The sequence below is a fragment of the Haliotis asinina genome, chromosome 9 (genome assembly GCF_037392515.1).
Source record: "Haliotis asinina isolate JCU_RB_2024 chromosome 9, JCU_Hal_asi_v2, whole genome shotgun sequence".
Lineage (NCBI taxonomy): Eukaryota > Metazoa > Mollusca > Gastropoda > Lepetellida > Haliotidae > Haliotis > Haliotis asinina.
In genome coordinates, this window is record NC_090288.1 from 22,088,922 (window position 1) to 22,114,960 (window position 26,039).

The 26,039-nt window shown below is 43.3% G+C and overlaps 1 protein-coding gene across 1 annotated transcript in view; it reads left to right on the forward strand.

Moving 5' to 3' along the window:
• The window catches only part of LOC137296992 (uncharacterized), a 42,881-nt gene that overhangs the window by 7,814 nt on the left and 9,028 nt on the right, over positions 1–26,039 (forward strand). Inside the window, exons 4-5 of the mRNA XM_067828924.1 lie at positions 9,230–9,370; positions 9,629–9,743. Of these exons, the coding sequence (XP_067685025.1) occupies positions 9,230–9,370; positions 9,629–9,743 (256 nt within the window). The remainder of the gene's footprint in view (positions 1–9,229; positions 9,371–9,628; positions 9,744–26,039) is intronic.

The window sequence follows — 26,039 nt, forward strand, 5'->3', positions numbered from 1 at the left end:
CGTCTGACTATTACATGTACTGAAGATGGTAGGTATATCACATATGTCACATCACCCGTGGAACGTCTGACTATTACATGTACTGAAGGTAGTAGGTATATCAGATATGTCACATCACCTGTGGAACGTCTGACTATTACATGTACTGAAGGTAGTAGGTATATCACATATGTCACATCACCTGTGGAACGTCTGACTATTACATGTACTGAAGGTGGTAGGTATATCACATATGTCACATCACCTGTGGAACGTCTGACTATTACATGTACTGAAGGTAGTAGGTATATCACATATGTCACATCACCTGTGGAACGTCTGACTATTACATGTACTGAACGTGGTAGGTATATCACATATGTCACATCACCTGTGGAACGTCTGACTATTACATGTACTGAAGGTAGTAGGTAGATCAGATATGTCACATCACCTGTGGAACGTCTGACTATTACATGTACTGAAGATGGTAGGTATATCACATATGTCACATCACCCGTGGAACGTCTGACTATTACATGTACTGAAGATGGTAGGTATATCACATATGTCACATCACCCGTGGAACGTCTGACTATTACATGTACTGAAGGTAGTAGGTATATCAGATATGTCACATCACCTGTGGAACGTCTGACTATTACATGTACTGAAGGTAGTAGGTATATCACATATGTCACATCACCTGTGGAACGTCTGACTATTACATGTACTGAAGGTGGTAGGTATATCAGATATGTCACATCACCTGTGGAACGTCTGACTATTACATGTACTGAAGGTAGTAGGTATATCAGATATGTCACATCACCTGTGGAACGTCTGACTATTACATGTACTGAACGTGGTAGGTATATCACATATGTCACATCACCTGTGGAACGTCTGACTATTACATGTACTGAAGATGGTAGGTATATCACATATGTCACATCACCTGTGGAACGTCTGACTATTACATGTACTGAAGGTGGTAGGTATATCACATATGTCACATCACCCGTGGAACGTCTGACTATTACATGTGCTGAAGATGGTAGGTATATCACATATGTCACATCACCTGTGGAACGTTTGACTATTACATGTACTGAAGGTGGTAGGTATATCAGATATGTCACATCACCTGTAGAACGTCTGACTATTACATGTACTGAAGGTGGTAGGTATATCACATATGTCACATCACCTGTGGAATGTCTGACTATTACATGTACTGAAGATGGTAGGTATATCACATATGTCACATCACCTGTGGAACGTCTGACTATTACATGTGCTGAAGATGGTAGGTATATCAGATATGTCACATCACCTGTGGAACGTCTGACTATTACATGTACTGAAGGTGGTGTGTACATCACATATGTCACATCACCTGTGGAACGTCTGACTATTACATGTACTGAAGATGGTAGGTATATCACATATGTCACATCACCTGTGGAATGTCTGACTATTACATGTGCTGAAGGTGGTAGGTATATCACATATGTCACATCACCTGTGGAACGTCTGACTATTACATGTGCTGAAGGTGGTAGGTATATCAGATATGTCACATCACCTGTGGAACGTCTGACTATTACATGTACTGAAGATGGTAGGTATATCAGATATGTCACATCACCTGTGGAAAGTCTGACTATTACATGTACTGAAGATGGTAGGTATATCAGATATGTCACATCACCCGTGGAACATCTGACTATTACATGTGCTGAAGGTGGTAGGTATATCAGATATGTCACATCACCCGTGGAACGTCTGACTATTACATGTGCTGAAGGTGGTAGGTATATCACATATGTCACATCACCTGTGGAATGTCTGACTATTACATGTACTGAAGGTGGTAGGTATATCACATATGTCACATCACCTGTGGAACGTCTGACTATTACATGTACTGAAGGTGGTAGGTATATCAGATATGTCACATCACCCGTGGAACGTCTGACTATTACATGTACTGAAGGTGGTAGGTATATCACATATGTCACATCACCTGTGGAATGTCTGACTATTACATGTACTGAAGATGGTAGGTATATCAGATATGTCACATCACCCGTGGAACGTCTGACTATTACATGTGCTGAAGGTGGTAGGTATATGACATATGTCACATCACCTGTGGAATGTCTGACTATTACATGTACTGAAGGTGGTAGGTATATCAGATATGTCACATCACCTGTGGAATGTCTGACTATTACATGTGCTGAAGGTGGTAGGTATATCACATATGTCACATCACCTGTGGAACGTCTGACTATTACATGTACTGAAGATGGTAGGTATATCAGATGTGTCACATCACCTGTGGAATGTCTGACTATTACATGTGCTGAAGGTGGTAGGTATATCACATATGTCACATCACCTGTGGAACGTCTGACTATTACCTGTGCTGAAGGTGGTAGGTATATCAGATATGTCACATCACCCGTGGAACGTCTGACTATTACATGTGCTGAAGGTGGTAGGTATATCAGATATCTCACATCACCCGTGGAACGTCTGACTATTACATGTGCTGAAGGTGGTTGGTATATCAGATATGTCACATCACCCGTGGAACGTCTGACTATTACATGTACTGAAGATGGTAGGTATATCACATATGTCACATCACCTGTGGAATGTCTGACTATTACATGTACTGAAGATGGTAGGTATATCAGATATGTCACATCACCTGTGGAACGTCTGAGTATTACATGTACTGAAGATGGTAGGTATATCAGATATGTCACATCACCTGTGGAACGTCTGACTATTACATGTACTGAAGGTGGTAGGTATATCACATATGTCACATCACCTGTGGAGTGTCTGACTATTACATGTACTGAAGATGGTAGGTATATCAGATATGTCACATCACCTGTGGAATGTCTGACTATTACATGTACTGAAGGTAGTAGGTATATCACATATGTCACATCACCTGTGGAACGTCTGACTATTACATGTACTGAAGGTGGTAGGTATATCACATATGTCACATCACCTGTGGAACGTCTGACTATTACATGTACTGAAGATGGTAGGTATATCAGATATGTCACATCACCTGTGGAAAGTCTGACTATTACATGTACTGAAGATGGTAGGTATATCAGATATGTCACATCACCCGTGGAACGTCTGACTATTACATGTGCTGAAGGTGGTAGGTATATCAGATATGTCACATCACCCGTGGAACGTCTGACTATTACATGTGCTGAAGGTGGTAGGTATATCACATATGTCACATCACCTGTGGAATGTCTGACTATTACATGTACTGAAGGTGGTAGGTATATCACATATGTCACATCACCTGTGGAACGTCTGACTATTACATGTACTGAAGGTGGTAGGTATATCAGATATGTCACATCACCCGTGTAACGTCTGACTATTACATGTACTGAAGGTGGTAGGTATATCACATATGTCACATCACCTGTGGAATGTCTGACTATTACATGTACTGAAGATGGTAGGTATATCACATATGTCACATCACCCGTGGAACGTCTGACTATTACATGTGCTGAAGGTGGTAGGTATATGACATATGTCACATCACCTGTGGAATGTCTGACTATTACATGTACTGAAGGTGGTAGGTATATCAGATATGTCACATCACCTGTGGAATGTCTGACTATTACATGTGCTGAAGGTGGTAGGTATATCACATATGTCACATCACCTGTGGAACGTCTGACTATTACATGTACTGAAGATGGTAGGTATATCAGATGTGTCACATCACCTGTGGAATGTCTGACTATTACATGTGCTGAAGGTGGTAGGTATATCACATATGTCACATCACCTGTGGAACGTCTGACTATTACCTGTGCTGAAGGTGGTAGGTATATCAGATATGTCACATCACCCGTGGAAAGTCTGACTATTACATGTGCTGAAGGTGGTAGGTATATCAGATATCTCACATCACCCGTGGAACGTCTGACTATTACATGTGCTGAAGGTGGTTGGTATATCAGATATGTCACATCACCTGTGGAACGTCTGACTATTACATGTACTGAAGGTGGTAGGTATATCACATATGTCACATCACCTGTGGAATGTCTGACTATTACATGTACTGAAGATGGTAGGTATATCAGATATGTCACATCACCTGTGGAACGTCTGACTATTACATGTGCTGAAGGTGGTTGGTATATCAGATATGTCACATCACCCGTGGAACGTCTGACTATTACATGTACTGAAGATGGTAGGTATATCACATATGTCACATCACCTGTGGAATGTCTGACTATTACATGTACTGAAGATGGTAGGTATATCAGATATGTCACATCACCTGTGGAACGTCTGACTATTACATGTACTGAAGATGGTAGGTATATCAGATATGTCACATCACCTGTGGAACGTCTGACTATTACATGTACTGAAGGTGGTAGGTATATCACATATGTCACATCACCTGTGGAATGTCTGACTATTACATGTACTGAAGATGGTAGGTATTTCAGATATGTCACATCACCTGTGGAATGTCTGACTATTACATGTACTGAAGGTAGTAGGTATATCACATATGTCACATCACCTGTGGAACGTCTGACTATTACATGTACTGAAGGTGGTAGGTATATCACATATGTCACATCACCTGTGGAACGTCTGACTATTACATGTACTGAAGATGGTAGGTATATCAGATATGTCACATCACCTGTGGAAAGTCTGACTATTACATGTACTGAAGATGGTAGGTATATCAGATATGTCACATCACCCGTGGAACGTCTGACTATTACATGTGCTGAAGGTGGTAGGTATATCAGATATGTCACATCACCCGTGGAACGTCTGACTATTACATGTGCTGAAGGTGGTAGGTATATCACATATGTCACATCACCTGTGGAATGTCTGACTATTACATGTACTGAAGGTGGTAGGTATATCACATATGTCACATCACCCGTGGAACGTCTGACTATTACATGTGCTGAAGGTGGTAGGTATATGACATATGTCACATCACCTGTGGAATGTCTGACTATTACATGTACTGAAGGTGGTAGGTATATCAGATATGTCACATCACCTGTGGAATGTCTGACTATTACATGTGCTGAAGGTGGTAGGTATATCACATATGTCACATCACCTGTGGAACGTCTGACTATTACATGTACTGAAGATGGTAGGTATATCAGATGTGTCACATCACCTGTGGAATGTCTGACTATTACATGTGCTGAAGGTGGTAGGTATATCACATATGTCACATCACCTGTGGAACGTCTGACTATTACCTGTGCTGAAGGTGGTAGGTATATCAGATATGTCACATCACCCGTGGAAAGTCTGACTATTACATGTGCTGAAGGTGGTAGGTATATCAGATATCTCACATCACCCGTGGAACGTCTGACTATTACATGTGCTGAAGGTGGTTGGTATATCAGATATGTCACATCACCTGTGGAACGTCTGACTATTACATGTACTGAAGGTGGTAGGTATATCACATATGTCACATCACCTGTGGAATGTCTGACTATTACATGTACTGAAGATGGTAGGTATATCAGATATGTCACATCACCTGTGGAACGTCTGACTATTACATGTGCTGAAGGTGGTTGGTATATCAGATATGTCACATCACCCGTGGAACGTCTGACTATTACATGTACTGAAGATGGTAGGTATATCACATATGTCACATCACCTGTGGAATGTCTGACTATTACATGTACTGAAGATGGTAGGTATATCAGATATGTCACATCACCTGTGGAACGTCTGACTATTACATGTACTGAAGATGGTAGGTATATCAGATATGTCACATCACCTGTGGAACGTCTGACTATTACATGTACTGAAGGTGGTAGGTATATCACATATGTCACATCACCTGTGGAATGTCTGACTATTACATGTACTGAAGATGGTAGGTATTTCAGATATGTCACATCACCTGTGGAATGTCTGACTATTACATGTACTGAAGGTAGTAGGTATATCACATATGTCACATCACCTGTGGAACGTCTGACTATTACATGTACTGAAGGTGGTAGGTATATCACATATGTCACATCACCTGTGGAACGTCTGACTATTACATGTACTGAAGATGGTAGGTATATCAGATATGTCACATCACCTGTGGAAAGTCTGACTATTACATGTACTGAAGATGGTAGGTATATCAGATATGTCACATCACCCGTGGAACGTCTGACTATTACATGTGCTGAAGGTGGTAGGTATATCAGATATGTCACATCACCCGTGGAACGTCTGACTATTACATGTGCTGAAGGTGGTAGGTATATCACATATGTCACATCACCTGTGGAATGTCTGACTATTACATGTACTGAAGGTGGTAGGTATATCACATATGTCACATCACCTGTGGAACGTCTGACTATTACATGTACTGAAGGTGGTAGGTATATCAGATATGTCACATCACCCGTGTAACGTCTTACTATTACATGTACTGAAGGTGGTAGGTATATCACATATGTCACATCACCTGTGGAATGTCTGACTATTACATGTACTGAAGATGGTAGGTATATCACATATGTCACATCACCCGTGGAACGTCTGACTATTACATGTGCTGAAGGTGGTAGGTATATGACATATGTCACATCACCTGTGGAATGTCTGACTATTACATGTACTGAAGGTGGTAGGTATATCAGATATGTCACATCACCTGTGGAATGTCTGACTATTACATGTGCTGAAGGTGGTAGGTATATCACATATGTCACATCACCTGTGGAACGTCTGACTATTACATGTACTGAAGATGGTAGGTATATCAGATATGTCACATCACCTGTGGAATGTCTGACTATTACATGTGCTGAAGGTGGTAGGTATATCACATATGTCACATCACCTGTGGAACGTCTGAATATTACCTGTGCTGAAGATGGTAGGTATATCAGATATGTCACATCACCCGTGGAAAGTCTGACTATTACATGTGCTGAAGGTGGTAGGTATATCAGATATGTCACATCACCCGTGGAACGTCTGACTATTACATGTACTGAAGGTGGTAGGTATATCAGATATGTCACATCACCTGTGGAACGTCTGACTACTACATGTACTGAAGGAGGTAGGTATATCAGATATGTCACATCACCTGTGGAATGTCTGACTATTACATGTGCTGAAGGTGGTAGGTATATCACATATGTCACATCACCCGTGGAAAGTCTGACTATTACATGTGCTGAAGGTGGTAGGTATATCAGATATGTCACATCACCCGTGGAACGTCTGACTATTACATGTACTGAAGGTGGTAGGTATATCAGATATGTCACATCACCTGTGGAACGTCTGACTACTACATGTACTGAAGGAGGTAGGTATATCACATATGTCACATCACCTGTGGAATGTCTGACTATTACATGTACTGAAGATGGTAGGTATATCAGATATGTCACATCACCTGTGGAATGTCTGACTATTACATGTACTGAAGGTAGTAGGTATATCACATATGTCACATCACCTGTGGAACGTCTGACTATTACATGTACTGAAGGTGGTAGGTATATCACATATGTCACATCACCTGTGGAACGTCTGACTATTACATGTACTGAAGATGGTAGGTATATCAGATATGTCACATCACCTGTGGAAAGTCTGACTATTACATGTACTGAAGATGGTAGGTATATCAGATATGTCACATCACCCGTGGAACGTCTGACTATTACATGTACTGAAGATGGTAGGTATATCACATATGTCACATCACCTGTGGAAAGTCTGACTATTACATGTACTGGAGGTAGTAGGTATATCAGATATGTCACATCACCTGTGGAACGTCTGACTATTACATGTGCTGAAGGTGGTAGGTATATCAGATATGTCACATCACCCGTGGAACGTCTGACTATTACATGTGCTGAAGGTGGTAGGTATATCAGATATGTCACATCACCTGTGGAACGTCTGACTATTACATGTACTGAAGATGGTAGGTATATCACATATGTCACATCACCTGTGGAATGTCTGACTATTACATGTACTGAAGATGGTAGGTATATCAGATATGTCACATCACCTGTGGAAAGTCTGACTATTACATGTACTGGAGGTGGTAGGTATATCACTTATGTCACATCACCTGTGGAAAGTCTGACTATTACATGTACTGAAGATGGTAGGTATATCACATATGTCACATCACCTGTGGAAAGTCTGACTATTACATGTACTGAAGATGGTAGGTATATCAGATATGTCACATCACCTGTGGAAAGTCTGACTATTACATGTACTGGAGGTGGTAGGTATATCAGATATGTCACATCACCTGTGGAACGTCTGACTATTACATGTGCTGAAGGTGGTAGGTATATCAGATATGTCACATCACCTGTGGAAAGTCTGACTATTACATGTGCTGAAGGTGGTAGGTATATCAGATATGTCACATCACCTGTGGAAAGTCTGACTATTACATGTACTGGAGGTGGTAGGTATATCAGATATGTCACATCACCTGTGGAACGTCTGACTATTACATGTGCTGAAGGTGGTAGGTATGTCAGATATGTCACATCACCCGTGGAACGTCTGACTATTACATGTGCTGAAGGTGGTAGGTATATCAGATATGTCACATCACCCGTGGAACGTCTGACTATTACATGTGCTGAAGGTGGTAGGTATATCAGATATGTCACATCACCTGTGGAACGTCTGACTATTACATGTACTGAAGGTGGTAGGTATATCACATATGTCACATCACCTGTGGAATGTCTGACTATTACATGTACTGAAGGTGGTAGGTATGTCAGATTCAGATATGTCACATCAGCTGCAGAACATCGGACTATTACATGTACTGAAGGTGGTGGGTATATCACATATGTCACATCACCTGTGGAACGTCTGACTATTACATGTACTGAAGATGGTAGGTATATCAGATTCAGATATGTCACATCAGCTGCAGAACATCGGACTATTACATGTACTGAAGGTGGTAGATATATCAGATACAACTCACATCACCTGTGGAGCATCAGAGTATATCTTGTTCTGAGGGAAGTAATTCATTTCATCTTATCAGAGATGTGTTCTCATGAATCTTGTATTGCTAAATGTGGATTATGATAAGCATCATATTACATTTTGTAAGAGAGTTCATTCTATACTCCATCAGCCAAGAAGACATACCTGAATTGAGAAACAGTTCCCGTCTGATGTGGGAGTCGAAGAAGGAGTCAGAGAAGTTGTGGAATAGGATAAAGTCGTTTGTCCCTGAAGTTTTCAAAGGGAAGAGGGCTTTAGGTCTGAATGAAAGGTAGATTGTCTTCTGTGTAAATCGTTTCTGTGTTGTCTGTCTGCTGGCTGCTAAGCAAGATGGTATCTTACTTGAACAATACATATTATGTCCTTCTACTGACATATGAAATTTTTATGGACTTGTTTGACCACTATGTAAATGTTGACGATAACCAATATTTCAACTGAATTGGGTTCTCAGTTGACAAGCTGAACCAGTTCCTGTGTTCCATGATGGTGTTTGCAACTATTTAAGAATTAAAATCTATATTTCCAGACTTCGCTTCCTCCGTTACGAGCCTGGAGAATACTTCAGAATCCACAAGGATGGGATATTCACAAGGAAAAACAAGGAACAAAGTTATATCACTGTACAGGTGTATCTGAATGAGGTGAGTGGCTACATCACTGTACAGGTGTATCTGAATGAGATGAGATGGCCACATGACTGTACAGGTGTATCTGAATGAGGTGAGTGGCCACATCACTGTACAGGTGTATGTGAATGAGGTGAGTGGCGACATCACTGTACAGGTGTATCTGAATGAGGTTAGATGGTTACATCACTGTACAGGTGTATCTGAATGAGGTGAGGTGGTTAACTGTACAGGTGTATCTGAATGAGGTGAGGTGGTTAACTCTACAGGGGTATCTGAATGAGGTGAGGTGGTTAACTGTACAGGTGTATCTGAATGAGGTGAGGTGGTTAGCTGTACAGGTGTATCTGAATGAGATGAGGTGGCCACATCACTGTACAGGTGTATCTGAATGAGATGAGGTGGTTAACTGTACAGGTTTATCTGAATGAGGTGAGGTGGTTAACTGTACAGGTGTATCTGAATGAGGTGAGATGGCCACATCACTGTACAGGTGTATCTGAATGAGATGAGGTGGTTAACTGTACAGGGGTATCTGAATGAGGTGAGGTGGTTAACTGTACAGGTGTATCTGAATGAGGTGAGATGGCCACATCACTGTACAGGTGTATCTGAATGGGATGAGGTGGTTAACTGTACAGGTGTATCTGAATGAGGTGAGGTGGTTAACTGTACAGGGGTATCTGAATGAGGTGAGGTGGTTAACTGTACAGGTGTATCTGAATGAGGTGAGGTGGTTAACTGTACAGGTGTATCTGAATGAGGTGAGATGGCCACATCACTGTACAGGTGTATCTGAATGAGATGAGGTGGTTAACTGTACAGGTGTATCTGAATGAGGTGAGGTGGTTAACTCTACAGGGGTATCTGAATGAGGTGAGGTGGTTAACTGTACAGGTGTATCTGAATGAGATGAGGTGGTTAACTCTACAGGGGTATCTGAATGAGGTGAGGTGGTTAACTGTACAGGTGTATCTGAATGAGGTGAGATGACCACATCACTGTACAGGTGTATCTGAATGAGATGAGGTGGTTAACTGTACAGGGGTATCTGAATGAGGTGAGGTGGTTAACTGTACAGGTGTATCTGAATAAGGTGAGATGGCCACATCACTGTACAGGTGTATCTGAATGAGATGAGGTGGTTAACTGTACAGGTGTATCTGAATGAGATGAGGTGGTTAACTGTACAGGGGTATCTGAATGAGGTGAGGTGGTTAACTGTACAGGTGTATCTGAATGAGGTGAGATGGCCACATCACTGTACAGGTGTATCTGAATGAGGTGAGATGGCCACATGACTGTACAGGTGTATCTGAATGAGGTGAGTGGCCACATCACTGTACAGGTGTATGTGAATGAGGTGAGTGGCGACATCACTGTACAGGTGTATCTGAATGAGGTTAGATGGTTACATCACTGTACAGGTGTATCTGAATGAGGTGAGGTGGTTAACTGTACAGGTGTATCTGAATGAGGTGAGATGGCCACATCACTGTACAGGTGTATCTGAATGAGATGAGATGGCCACATGACTGTACAGGTGTATCTGAATGAGGTGAGTGGCCACATCACTGTACAGGTGTATGTGAATGAGGTGAGTGGCGACATCACTGTACAGGTGTATCTGAATGAGGTTAGATGGTTACATCACTGTACAGGTGTATCTGAATGAGGTGAGGTGGTTAACTGTACAGGTGTATCTGAATGAGGTGAGGTGGTTAACTCTACAGGGGTATCTGAATGAGGTGAGGTGGTTAACTGTACAGGTGTATCTGAATGAGGTGAGGTGGTTAGCTGTACAGGTGTATCTGAATGAGATGAGGTGGCCACATCACTGTACAGGTGTATCTGAATGAGATGAGGTGGTTAACTGTACAGGTTTATCTGAATGAGGTGAGGTGGTTAACTTTACAGGTGTATCTGAATGAGGTGAGATGGCCACATCACTGTACAGGTGTATCTGAATGAGATGAGGTGGTTAACTGTACAGGGGTGTCTGAATGAGGTGAGGTGGTTAACTGTACAGGTGTATCTGAATGAGGTGAGATGGCCACATCACTGTACAGGTGTATCTGAATGGGATGAGGTGGTTAACTGTACAGGTGTATCTGAATGAGGTGAGGTGGTTAACTGTACAGGTTTATCTGAATGAGGTGAGGTGGTTAACTGTACAGGTGTATCTGAATGAGGTGAGGTGGTTAACTGTACAGGTGTATCTGAATGAGGTGAGATGGCCACATCACTGTACAGGTGTATCTGAATGAGATGAGGTGGTTAACTGTACAGGTGTATCTGAATGAGATGAGGTGGTTAACTGTACAGGTTTATCTGAATGAGGTGAGGTGGTTAACTCTACAGGGGTATCTGAATGAGGTGAGATGGCCACATCACTGTACAGGTGTATCTGAATGAGATGAGGTGGTTAACTGCACAGGGGTATCTGAATGAGGTGAGGTGGTTAACTGTACAGGTGTATCTGAATGAGGTGAGATGGCCACATCACTGTACAGGTGTATCTGAATGGGATGAGGTGGTTAACTGTACAGGTGTATCTGAATGAGGTGAGGTGGTTAACTGTACAGGGGTATCTGAATGAGGTGAGGTGGTTAACTGTACAGGTGTATCTGAATGAGGTGAGGTGGTTAACTGTACAGGTGTATCTGAATAAGGTGAGATGGCCACATCACTGTACAGGTGTATCTGAATGAGATGAGGTGGTTAACTGTACAGGTGTATCTGAATGAGATGAGGTGGTTAACTGTACAGGGGTATCTGAATGAGGTGAGGTGGTTAACTGTACAGGTGTATCTGAATGAGGTGAGATGGCCACATCACTGTACAGGTGTATCTGAATGAGGTGAGATGGCCACATGACTGTACAGGTGTATGTGAATGAGGTAAGTGGCCACATCACTGTACAGGTGTATGTGAATGAGGTGAGTGGCGACATCACTGTACAGGTGTATCTGAATGAGGTTAGATGGTTACATCACTGTACAGGTGTATCTGAATGAGGTGAGGTGGTTAACTGTACAGGTGTATCTGAATGAGGTGAGATGGCCACATCACTGTACAGGTGTATCTGAATGAGATGAGATGGCCACATGACTGTACAGGTGTATCTGAATGAGGTGAGTGGCCACATCACTGTACAGGTGTATGTGAATGAGGTGAGTGGCGACATCACTGTACAGGTGTATCTGAATGAGGTGAGATGGTTACATCACTGTACAGGTGTATCTGAATGAGGTGAGGTGGTTAACTGTACAGGTGTATCTGAATGAGGTGAGGTGGTTAACTCTACAGGGGTATCTGAATGAGGTGAGGTGGTTAACTGTACAGGTGCATCTGAATGAGGTGAGGTGGTTAGCTGTACAGGTGTATCTGAATGAGATGAGGTGGCCACATCACTGTACAGGTGTATCTGAATGAGATGAGGTGGTTAACTGTACAGGTTTATCTGAATGAGGTGAGGTGGTTAACTGTACAGGTGTATCTGAATGAGGTGAGATGGCCACATCACTGTACAGGTGTATCTGAATGAGATGAGGTGGTTAACTGTACAGGGGTATCTGAATGAGGTGAGGTGGTTAACTGTACAGGTGTATCTGAATGAGGTGAGATGGCCACATCACTGTACAGGTGTATCTGAATGGGATGAGGTGGTTAACTGTACAGGTGTATCTGAATGAGGTGAGGTGGTTAACTGTACAGGTTTATCTGAATGAGGTGAGGTGGTTAACTGTACAGGTGTATCTGAATGAGGTGAGGTGGTTAACTGTACAGGTGTATCTGAATGAGGTGAGATGGCCACATCACTGTACAGGTGTATCTGAATGGGATGAGGTGGTTAACTGTACAGGTGTATCTGAATGAGGTGAGGTGGTTAACTGTACAGGTTTATCTGAATGAGGTGAGGTGGTTAACTGTACAGGTGTATCTGAATGAGGTGAGGTGGTTAACTCTACAGGGGTATCTGAATGAGGTGAGATGGCCACATCACTGTACAGGTGTATCTGAATGAGATGAGGTGGTTAACTGTACAGGGGTATCTGAATGAGGTGAGGTGGTTAACTGTACAGGTGTATCTGAATGAGGTGAGATGGCCACATCACTGTACAGGTGTATCTGAATGGGATGAGGTGGTTAACTGTACAGATGTATCTGAATGAGGTGAGGTGGTTAACTGTACAGGGGTATCTGAATGAGGTGAGGTGGTTAACTGTACAGGTGTATCTGAATGAGGTGAGGTGGTTAACTGTACAGGTGTATCTGAATGAGGTGAGATGGCCACATCACTGTACAGGTGTATCTGAATGAGGTGAGGTGGTTAACTCTACAGGGGTATCTGAATGAGGTGAGGTGGTTAACTGTACAGGTGTATCTGAATGAGATGAGGTGGTTAACTGTACAGGTGTATCTGAATGAGGTGAGGTGGTTAACTGTACAGGTGTATCTGAATGAGATGAGGTGGTTAACTGTACAGGTGTATCTGAATGAGGTGAAGTGGTTGACTGTACAGGTGTATCTGAATGAGGTGAGATGACCACATCAATGTACAGGTGTATCTGAATGAGATGAGGTGGTTAACTGTACAGGGGTATCTGAATGAGGTGAGGTGGTTAACTGTACAGGTGTATCTGAATAAGGTGAGATGGCCACATCACTGTACAGGTGTATCTGAATGAGATGAGGTGGTTAACTGTACAGGTGTATCTGAATGAGATGAGGTGGTTAACTGTACAGGGGTATCTGAATGAGGTGAGGTGGTTAACTGTACAGGTGTATCTGAATGAGGTGAGATGGCCACATCACTGTACAGGTGTATCTGAATGAGGTTAGATGGTTACATCACTGTACAGGTGTATCTGAATGAGGTGAGGTGGTTAACTGTACAGGTGTATCTGAATGAGGTGAGGTGGTTAACTCTACAGGGGTATCTGAATGAGGTGAGGTGGTTAACTGTACAGGTGTATCTGAATGAGGTGAGGTGGTTAGCTGTACAGGTGTATCTGAATGAGATGAGGTGGCCACATCACTGTACAGGTGTATCTGAATGAGATGAGGTGGTTAACTGTACAGGTTTATCTGAATGAGGTGAGGTGGTTAACTGTACAGGTGTATCTGAATGAGGTGAGATGGCCACATCACTGTACAGGTGTATCTGAATGAGATGAGGTGGTTAACTGTACAGGGGTATCTGAATGAGGTGAGGTGGTTAACTGTACAGGTGTATCTGAATGAGGTGAGATGGCCACATCACTGTACAGGTGTATCTGAATGAGGTGAGATGGCCACATCACTGTACAGGTGTATCTGAATGAGATGGGGTGGTTAACTGTACAGGGGTTTCTGAATGAGGTGAGGTGGTTAACTGTACAGGTGTATCTCAATGAGGTGAGGTGGTTAACTTTACAGGTGTATCTGAATGAGGTGAGGTGGTTAACTGTACAGGTGTATCTGAATGTGGTGAGGTGGTTAACTGTACAGGTGTATCTGAATGAGGTGAGGTGGTTAACTGTACAGGGGTATCTGAATGAGGTGAGGTGGTTAACTGTACAGGTGTATCTGAATGAGATGAGGTGGCTAACTGTACAGGTGTATCTGAATGAGATGAGGTTGTTAACTGTACAGGTGTATCTGAATGAGGTGAGGTGGTTAGCTGTACAGGTGTATCTGAAGGAGATGAGATGCCCACATCACTGTACAGGTGTATCTGAATGAGATGAGGTGGTTAACTGTACAGGTGTATCTGAATGAGATGAGGTGGTTAACTGTACAGGGGTATCTGAATGAGGTGAGGTGGTTAACTGTACAGGTGTATCTGAATGAGGTGAGATGGCCACATCACTGTACAGGTGTATCTGATTGAGGTGAGATGGCCACATCACTGTACAGGTGTATCTGAATGAGGTGAGGTGGTTAACTGTGCAGGTGTATCTGAATGAGATGAGGTGGCCACATCACTGTACAGGTGTATCTGAATGAGATGAGGTGGTTAACTGTACAGGTGTATCTGAATGAGATGAGGTGGTTAACTGTACAGGGGTTTCTGAATGAGGTGAGGTGGTTAACTGTACAGGTGTATCTGAATGTGGTGAGGTGGTTAACTGTACAGGTGTATCTGAATGAGGTGAGGTGGTTAACTGTACAGGGGTATCTGAATGAGGTGAGGTGGTTAACTGTACAGGTGTATCTGAATGAGATGAGGTGGCTAACTGTACAGGTGTATCTGAATGAGATGAGGTGGCCACATCACTGTACAGGTGTATCTGAATGAGGTGAGGTGGTTAACTGTGCAGGTGTATCTGAATGAGATGAGGTGGCCACATCACTGTACATGTGTATCTGAATGAGATGAGGTGGTTAACTGTACAGGTGTATCTGAATGAGATGAGGTGGTTAACTGTACATGGGTATCTGAATGAGGTGGTTAACTGTACAGGTGTATCTGAATGAGGTGGTTAACTGTACAGGTGTATCTGAATGAGGTGAGTGACTACATCACTGTACAGGTGTATCTGAATGAGATGAGGTGGTTAACTGTACAGGTGTATCTGAATGAGGTGGTTAACTGTACAGGTGTATCTGAATGAGGTGAGTGACTACATCACTGTACAGGTGTATCTGAATGAGATGAGGTGGTTAACTGTACAGGGGTATCTGAATGAGATGAGGTGGTTAACTGTACAGGGGTATCTGAATGAGGTGAGGTGGTTAACTGTACAGGTGTATCTGAATGAGGTGAGATGGCCACATCACTGTACAGGTGTATCTGAATGGGATGAGGTGGTTAACTGTACAGATGTATCTGAATGAGGTGAGGTGGTTAACTGTACAGGGGTATCTGAATGAGGTGAGGTGGTTAACTGTACAGGTGTATCTGAATGAGGTGAGGTGGTTAACTGTACAGGTGTATGTGAATGAGGTGAGATGGCCACATCACTGTACAGGTGTATCTGAATGAGGTGAGGTGGTTAACTCTACAGGGGTATCTGAATGAGGTGAGGTGGTTAACTGTACAGGTGTATCTGAATGAGATGAGGTGGTTAACTGTACAGGTGTATCTGAATGAGGTGAGGTGGTTAACTGTACAGGTGTATCTGAATGAGATGAGGTGGTTAACTGTACAGGTGTATCTGAATGAGGTGAAGTGGTTAACTGTACAGGTGTATCTGAATGAGGTGAGATGACCACATCAATGTACAGGTGTATCTGAATGAGATGAGGTGGTTAACTGTACAGGTGTATCTGAATGAGGTGAGGTGGTTAACTCTACAGGGGTATCTGAATGAGGTGAGGTGGTTAACTGTACAGGTGTATCTGAATGAGATGAGGTGGTTAACTCTACAGGGGTATCTGAATGAGGTGAGGTGGTTAACTGTACAGGTGTATCTGAATGAGATGAGGTGGTTAACTGTACAGGTGTATCTGAATGAGGTGAAGTGGTTAACTGTACAGGTGTATCTGAATGAGGTGAGATGACCACATCAATGTACAGGTGTATCTGAATGAGATGAGGTGGTTAACTGTACAGGGGTATCTGAATGAGGTGAGGTGGTTAACTGTACAGGTGTATCTGAATAAGGTGAGATGGCCACATCACTGTACAGGTGTATCTGAATGAGATGAGGTGGTTAACTGTACAGGTGTATCTGAATGAGATGAGGTGGTTAACTGTACAGGGGTATCTGAATGAGGTGAGGTGGTTAACTGTACAGGTGTATCTGAATGAGGTGAGATGGCCACATCACTGTACAGGTGTATCTGAATGAGGTTAGATGGTTACATCACTGTACAGGTGTATCTGAATGAGGTGAGGTGGTTAACTGTACAGGTGTATCTGAATGAGGTGAGGTGGTTAACTCTACAGGGGTATCTGAATGAGATGAGGTGGTTAACTGTACAGGTGTATCTGAATGAGGTGAGGTGGTTAGCTGTACAGGTGTATCTGAATGAGATGAGGTGGCCACATCACTGTACAGGTGTATCTGAATGAGATGAGGTGGTTAACTGTACAGGTTTATCTGAATGAGGTGAGGTGGTTAACTGTACAGGTGTATCTGAATGAGGTGAGATGGCCACATCACTGTACAGGTGTATCTGAATGAGATGAGGTGGTTAACTGTACAGGGGTATCTGAATGAGGTGAGGTGGTTAACTGTACAGGTGTATCTGAATGAGGTGAGATGGCCACATCACTGTACAGGTGTATCTGAATGGGATGAGGTGGTTAACTGTACAGGTGTATCTGAATGAGGTGAGGTGGTTAACTGTACAGGTGTATCTGAATGAGGTGAGGTGGTTAACTGTACAGGTGTATCTGAATGAGGTGAGGTGGTTAACTGTACAGGTGTATCTGAATGAGGTGAGATGGCCACATCACTGTACAGGTGTATCTGAATGAGATGAGGTGGTTAACTGTACAGGTGTATCTGAATGAGGTGAGGTGGTTAACTCTACAGGGGTATCTGAATGAGGTGAGGTGGTTAACTGTACAGGTGTATCTGAATGAGGTGAGTGACTACATCACTGTACAGGTGTATCTGAATGAGATGAGGTGGTTAACTGTACAGGGGTATCTGAATGAGGTGGTTAACTGTACAGGTGTATCTGAATGACGTGGTTGACTGTACAGGTGTATCTGAATGAGGTGAGTGACTACATCACTGTACAGGTGTATCTGAATGAGATGAGGTGGTTAACTGTACAGGTGTATCTGAATGAGGTGAGGTGGTTAGCTGTACAGGTGTATCTGAAGGAGATGAGATGCCCACATCACTGTACAGGTGTATCTGAATGAGATGAGGTGGTTAACTGTACAGGTGTATCTGAATGAGATGAGGTGGTTAACTGTACAGGGGTATCTGAATGAGGTGAGGTGGTTAACTGTACAGGTGTATCTGAATGAGGTGAGGTGGTTAACTGTACAGGTGTATCTGAATGAGGTGAGATGGCCACATCACTGTACAGGTGTATCTGAATGGGATGAGGTGGTTAACTGTACAGATGTATCTGAATGAGGTGAGGTGGTTAACTGTACAGGGGTATCTGAATGAGGTGAGGTGGTTAACTGTACAGGTGTATCTGAATGAGGTGAGGTGGTTAACTGTACAGGTGTATCTGAATGAGGTGAGATGGCCACATCACTGTACAGGTGTATCTGAATGAGGTGAGGTGGTTAACTCTACAGGGGTATCTGAATGAGGTGAGGTGGTTAACTGTACAGGTGTATCTGAATGAGATGAGGTGGTTAACTGTACAGGTGTATCTGAATGAGGTGAGGTGGTTAACTGTACAGGTGTATCTGAATGAGATGAGGTGGTTAACTGTACAGGTGTATCTGAATGAGGTGAAGTGGTTAACTGTACAGGTGTATCTGAATGAGGTGAGATGACCACATCAATGTACAGGTGTATCTGAATGAGATGAGGTGGTTAACTGTACAGGGGTATCTGAATGAGGTGAGGTGGTTAACTGTACAGGTGTATCTGAATAAGGTGAGATGGCCACATCACTGTACAGGTGTATCTGAATGAGGTGAGTGACTACATCACTGTACAGGTGTATCTGAATGAGATGAGGTGGTTGACTGTACAGGTGTATCTGAATGAGGTGGTTAACTGTACAGGTGTATCTGAATGAGGTGAGTGACTACATCACTGTACAGGTGTATCTGAATGAGATGAGGTGGTTAACTGTACAGGTGTATCTGAATGAGATGAGGTGGTTAACTGTACAGGGGTATCTGAATGAGGTGAGGTGGTTAACTGTACAGGTGTATCTGAATGAGGTGAGATGGCCACATCACTGTACAGGTGTATCTGAATGGGATGAGGTGGTTAACTGTACAGATGTATCTGAATGAGGTGAGGTGGTTAACTGTACAGGGGTATCTGAATGAGGTGAGGTGGTTAACTGTACAGGTGTATCTGAATGAGGTGAGGTGGTTAACTGTACAGGTGTATCTGAATGAGGTGAGATGGCCACATCACTGTACAGGTGTATCTGAATGAGGTGAGGTGGTTAACTCTACAGGGGTATCTGAATGAGGTGAGGTGGTTAACTGTACAGGTGTATCTGAATGAGATGAGGTGGTTAACTGTACAGGTGTATCTGAATGAGGTGAGGTGGTTAACTGTACAGGTGTATCTGAATGAGATGAGGTGGTTAACTGTACAGGTGTATCTGAATGAGGTGAAGTGGTTAACTGTACAGGTGTATCTGAATGAGGTGAGATGACCACATCAATGTACAGGTGTATCTGAATGAGATGAGGTGGTTAACTGTACAGGGGAATCTGAATGAGGTGAGGTGGTTAACTGTACAGGTGTGTCTGAATAAGGTGAGATGGCCACATCACTGTACAGGTGTATCTGAATGAGATGAGGTGGTTGACTGTACAGGTGTATCTGAATGAGATGAGGTGGTTAACTGTACAGGGCTATCTGAATGAGGTGAGGTGGTTAACTGTACAGGTGTATCTGAATGAGGTGAGATGGCCACATCACTGTACAGGTGTATCTGAATGAGGTTAGATGGTTACATCACTGTACAGGTGTATCTGAATGAGGTGAGGTGGTTAACTGTACAGGTGTATCTGAATGAGGTGAGGTGGTTAACTCTACAGGGGTATCTGAATGAGGTGAGGTGGTTAACTGTACAGGTGTATCTGAATGAGGTGAGGTGGTTAGCTGTACAGGTGTATCTGAATGAGATGAGGTGGCCACATCACTGTACAGGTGTATCTGAATGAGATGAGGTGGTTAACTGTACAGGTTTATCTGAATGAGGTGAGGTGGTTAACTGTACAGGTGTATCTGAATGAGGTGAGATGGCCACATCACTGTACAGGTGTATCTGAATGAGATGAGGTGGTTAACTGTACAGGGGTATCTGAATGAGGTGAGGTGGTTAACTGTACAGGTGTATCTGAATGAGGTGAGATGGCCACATCACTGTACAGGTGTATCTGAATGGGATGAGGTGGTTAACTGTACAGGTGTATCTGAATGAGGTGAGGTGGTTAACTGTACAGGGGTATCTGAATGAGGTGAGGTGGTTAACTGTACAGGTGTATCTGAATGAGGTGAGGTGGTTAACTGTACAGGTGTATCTGAATGAGGTGAGATGGCCACATCACTGTACAGGTGTATCTGAATGAGATGAGGTGGTTAACTGTACAGGTGTATCTGAATGAGGTGAGGTGGTTAACTCTACAGGGGTATCTGAATGAGGTGAGGTGGTTAACTGTACAGGTGTATCTGAATGAGGTGAGTGACTACATCACTGTACAGGTGTATCTGAATGAGATGAGGTGGTTAACTGTACAGGGGTATCTGAATGAGGTGGTTAACTGTACAGGTGTATCTGAATGAGGTGGTTGACTGTACAGGTGTATCTGAATGAGGTGAGTGACTACATCACTGTACATGTGTATCTGAATGAGATGAGGTTGTTAACTGTACAGGTGTATCTGAATGAGGTGAGGTGGTTAGCTGTACAGGTGTATCTGAAGGAGATGAGATGCCCACATCACTGTACAGGTGTATCTGAATGAGATGAGGTGGTTAACTGTACAGGTGTATCTGAATGAGATGAGGTGGTTAACTGTACAGGGGTATCTGAATGAGGTGAGGTGGTTAACTGTACAGGTGTATCTGAATGAGGTGAGATGGCCACATCACTGTACAGGTGTATCTGAATGAGGTGAGATGGCCACATCACTGTACAGGTGTATCTGAATGAGATGAGGTGGTTAACTGTACAGGGGTTTCTGAATGAGGTGAGGTGGTTAACTGTACAGGTGTATCTGAATGAGGTGAGGTGGTTAACTTTACAGGTGTATCTGAATGAGGTGAGGTGGTTAACTGTACAGGTGTATCTGAATGTGGTGAGGTGGTTAACTGTACAGGTGTATCTGAATGAGGTGAGGTGGTTAACTGTACAGGGGTATCTGAATGAGGTGAGGTGGTTAACTGTACAGGTGTATCTGAATGAGATGAGGTGGCTAACTGTACAGGTGTATCTGAATGAGATGAGGTGGCCACATCACTGTACAGGTGTATCTGAATGAGGTGAGGTGGTTAACTGTGCAGGTGTATCTGAATGAGATGAGGTGGCCACATCACTGTACAGGTGTATCTGAATGAGATGAGGTGGTTAACTGTACAGGTGTATCTGAATGAGGTGAGGTGGTTAACTGTACAGGGGTATCTGAATGAGGTGAGGTGGTTAACTGTGCAGGTGTATCTGAATGAGATGAGGTGGCCACATCACTGTACAGGTGTATCTGAATGAGATGAGGTGGTTAACTGTACAGGTGGATCTGAATGAGATGAGGTGGTTAACTGTACAGGGGTTTCTGAATGAGGTGAGGTGGTTAACTGTACAGGTGTATCTGAATGAGGTGAGGTGGTTAACTTTACAGGTGTATCTGAATGAGGTGAGGTGGTTGACTGTACAGGTGTATCTGAATGTGGTGAGGTGGTTAACTGTACAGGTGTATGTGAATGAGGTGAGGTGGTTAACTGTACAGGGGTATCTGAATGAGGTGAGGTGGTTAACTGTACAGGTGTATCTGAATGAGATGAGGTGGCTAACTGTACAGGTGTATCTGAATGAGATGAGGTGGCCACATCACTGTACAGGTGTATCTGAATGAGGTGAGGTGGTTAACTGTGCAGGTGTATCTGAATGAGATGAGGTGGCCACATCACTGTACAGGTGTATCTGAATGAGATGAGGTGGTTAACTGTACAGGTGTATCTGAATGAGTTGAGGTGGTTAACTGTACATGGGTATCTGAATGAGGTGGTTAACTGTACAGGTGTATCTGAATGAGGTGGTTAACTGTACAGGTGTATCTGAATGAGGTGAGTGACTACATCACTGTACAGGTGTATCTGAATGAGATGAGGTGGTTAACTGTACAGGTGTATCTGAATGAGGTGGTTAACTGTACAGGTGTATCTGAATGAGGTGAGTGACTACATCACTGTACAGGTGTATCTGAATGAGATGAGGTGGTTAACTGTACAGGGGTATCTGAATGAGGTGGTTAACTGTACAGGTGTATCTGAATGAGGTGGTTGACTGTACAGGTGTATCTGAATGAGGTGAGTGACTACATCTCTGTACAGGTGTATCTGAATGAGATGAGGTGGTTAACTGTACAGGTGTATGTGAATGAGGTGAGGTGGTTAGCTGTACAGGTGTATCTGAAGGAGATGAGATGCCCACATCACTGTACAGGTGTATCTGAATGAGATGAGGTGGTTTACTGTACAGGTGTATCTGAATGAGGTGGTTAACTGTACAGGGGTATCTGAATGAGGTGAGGTGGTTAACTGTACAGGGGTATCTGAATGAGGTGAGGTGGTTAACTGTACAGGTGTATCTGAATGAAATGAGGTGGTTGACTGTGCAGGGGTATCTGAATGAGGTGAGGTGGTTAACTGTACAGGGGTATCTGAATGAGGTGAGGTGGTTAACTGTAAAGGTGGATCTGAATGAGATGAGGTGGTTAACTGTACAGGGGTTTCTGAATGAGGTGAGGTGGTTAACTGTACAGGTGTATCTGAATGAGGTGAGGTGGTTAACTTTACAGGTGTATCTGAATGAGGTGAGGTGGTTGACTGTACAGGTGTATCTGAATGTGGTGAGGTGGTTAACTGTACAGGTGTATGTGAATGAGGTGAGGTGGTTAACTGTACAGGGGTATCTGAATGAGGTGAGGTGGTTAACTGTACAGGTGTATCTGAATGAGATGAGGTGGCTAACTGTACAGGTGTATCTGAATGAGATGAGGTGGCCACATCACTGTACAGGTGTATCTGAATGAGGTGAGGTGGTTAACTGTGCAGGTGTATCTGAATGAGATGAGGTGGCCACATCACTGTACAGGTGTATCTGAATGAGATGAGGTGGTTAACTGTACAGGTGTATCTGAATGAGTTGAGGTGGTTAACTGTACATGGGTATCTGAATGAGGTGGTTAACTGTACAGGTGTATCTGAATGAGGTGGTTAACTGTACAGGTGTATCTGAATGAGGTGAGTGACTACATCACTGTACAGGTGTATCTGAATGAGATGAGGTGGTTAACTGTACAGGTGTATCTGAATGAGGTGGTTAACTGTACAGGTGTATCTGAATGAGGTGAGTGACTACATCACTGTACAGGTGTATCTGAATGAGATGAGGTGGTTAACTGTACAGGGGTATCTGAATGAGGTGGTTAACTGTACAGGTGTATCTGAATGAGGTGGTTGACTGTCCAGGTGTATCTGAATGAGGTGAGTGACTACATCTCTGTACAGGTGTATCTGAATGAGATGAGGTGGTTAACTGTACAGGTGTATGTGAATGAGGTGAGGTGGTTAGCTGTACAGGTGTATCTGAAGGAGATGAGATGCCCACATCACTGTACAGGTGTATCTGAATGAGATGAGGTGGTTTACTGTACAGGTGTATCTGAATGAGGTGGTTAACTGTACAGGGGTATCTGAATGAGGTGAGGTGGTTAACTGTACAGGGGTATCTGAATGAGGTGAGGTGGTTAACTGTACAGGTGTATCTGAATGAAATGAGGTGGTTGACTGTGCAGGGGTATCTGAATGAGGTGAGGTGGTTAACTGTACAGGGGTATCTGAATGAGGTGAGGTGGTTAACTGTACAGGTGTATCTGAATGAGATGAGGTGGTTAGCTGTACAGGTGTATCTGAATGAGATGAGTCGGCCACATCACTGTACAGGTGTATCTGAATGAGGTGAGGTGGTTAACTGTACAGGTGTATCTGAATGAGGTGAGGTGGTTAACTGTACAGGTGTATCTGAATGAGATGAGGTGGTTAACTGTGCAGGGGTATCTGAATGAGGTGAGGTGGTTAACTGTACAAGGGTATCTGAATGAGATGAGGTGGTTAACTGTACAGGGGTATCTGAATGAGGTGAGGTGGTTAACTGTACAGGTGTATCTGAATGAGATGAGGTGGTTAACTGTACAGGTGTATCTGAATGAGATGAGGTGGTTGACTGTGCAGGGGTATCTGAATGAGTTGAGGTGGTTAACTGTACAGGTGTATCTGAATGAGGTGAGGTGGTTAACTGTACAGGTGTATCTGAATGAGATGAGGTGGTTAACTGTACAGGGGTATCTGAATGAGGTGAGGTGGTTAACTGTACAGGGGTATCTGAATGAGATGAGTTGGTTAACTGTACAGGTGTATCTGAATGAGGTGAGGTGGTTAACTGTACAGGTGTATCTGAATGAGGTGAGGTGGTTAACTGTACAGGTGTATCTGAATGAGGTGAGGTGGTTAACTGTACAGGTGTATCTGAATGAGATGAGGTGGTTAACTGTACATGGGTATCTGAATGAGGTGAGGTGGTTGGCTGTACAGGTGTATCTGAAGGAGATGAGATGCCCACATCACTGTACAGGTGTATCTGAATGAGATGAGGTGGTTTACTGTACAGGTGTATCTGAATGAGGTGGTTAACTGTACAGGGGTATCTGAATGAGGTGAGGTGGTTAACTGTACAGGGGTATCTGAATGAGGTGAGGTGGTTAACTGTACAGGTGTATCTGAATGAAATGAGGTGGTTGACTGTGCAGGGGTATCTGAATGAGGTGAGGTGGTTAACTGTACAGGGGTATCTGAATGAGGTGAGGTGGTTAACTGTACAGGTGTATCTGAATGAGGTGAGGTGGTTAGCTGTACAGGTGTATCTGAATGAGATGAGTTGGCCACATCACTGTACAGGTGTATCTGAATGAGGTGAGGTGGTTAACTGTGCAGGGGTGTCTGAATGAGGTGAGGTGGTTAACTGTACAAAGGTATCTGAATGAGATGAGGTGGTTAACTGTACAGGGGTATCTGAATGAGGTGAGGTGGTTAACTGTACAGGTGTATCTGAATGAGGTGAGGTGGTTAACTGTACAGGTGTATCTGAATGAGGTGAGGTGGTTAACTGTACAGGTGTATCTGAATGAGATGAGGTGGTTAACTGTACAGGGGTATCTGAATGAGGTGAGGTGGTTAACTGTACAGGGGTATCTGAATGAGGTGAGGTGGTTAACTGTACAGGTGTATCTGAATGAGGTGAGGTGGTTAACTGTACAGGTGTATCTGAATGAGATGAGGTGGTTAACTGTACATGGGTATCTGAATGAGGTGAGGTGGTTGGCTGTACAGGTGTATCTGAAGGAGATGAGATGCCCACATCACTGTACAGGTGTATCTGAATGAGATGAGGTGGTTTACTGTACAGGTGTATCTGAATGAGGTGGTTAACTGTACAGGG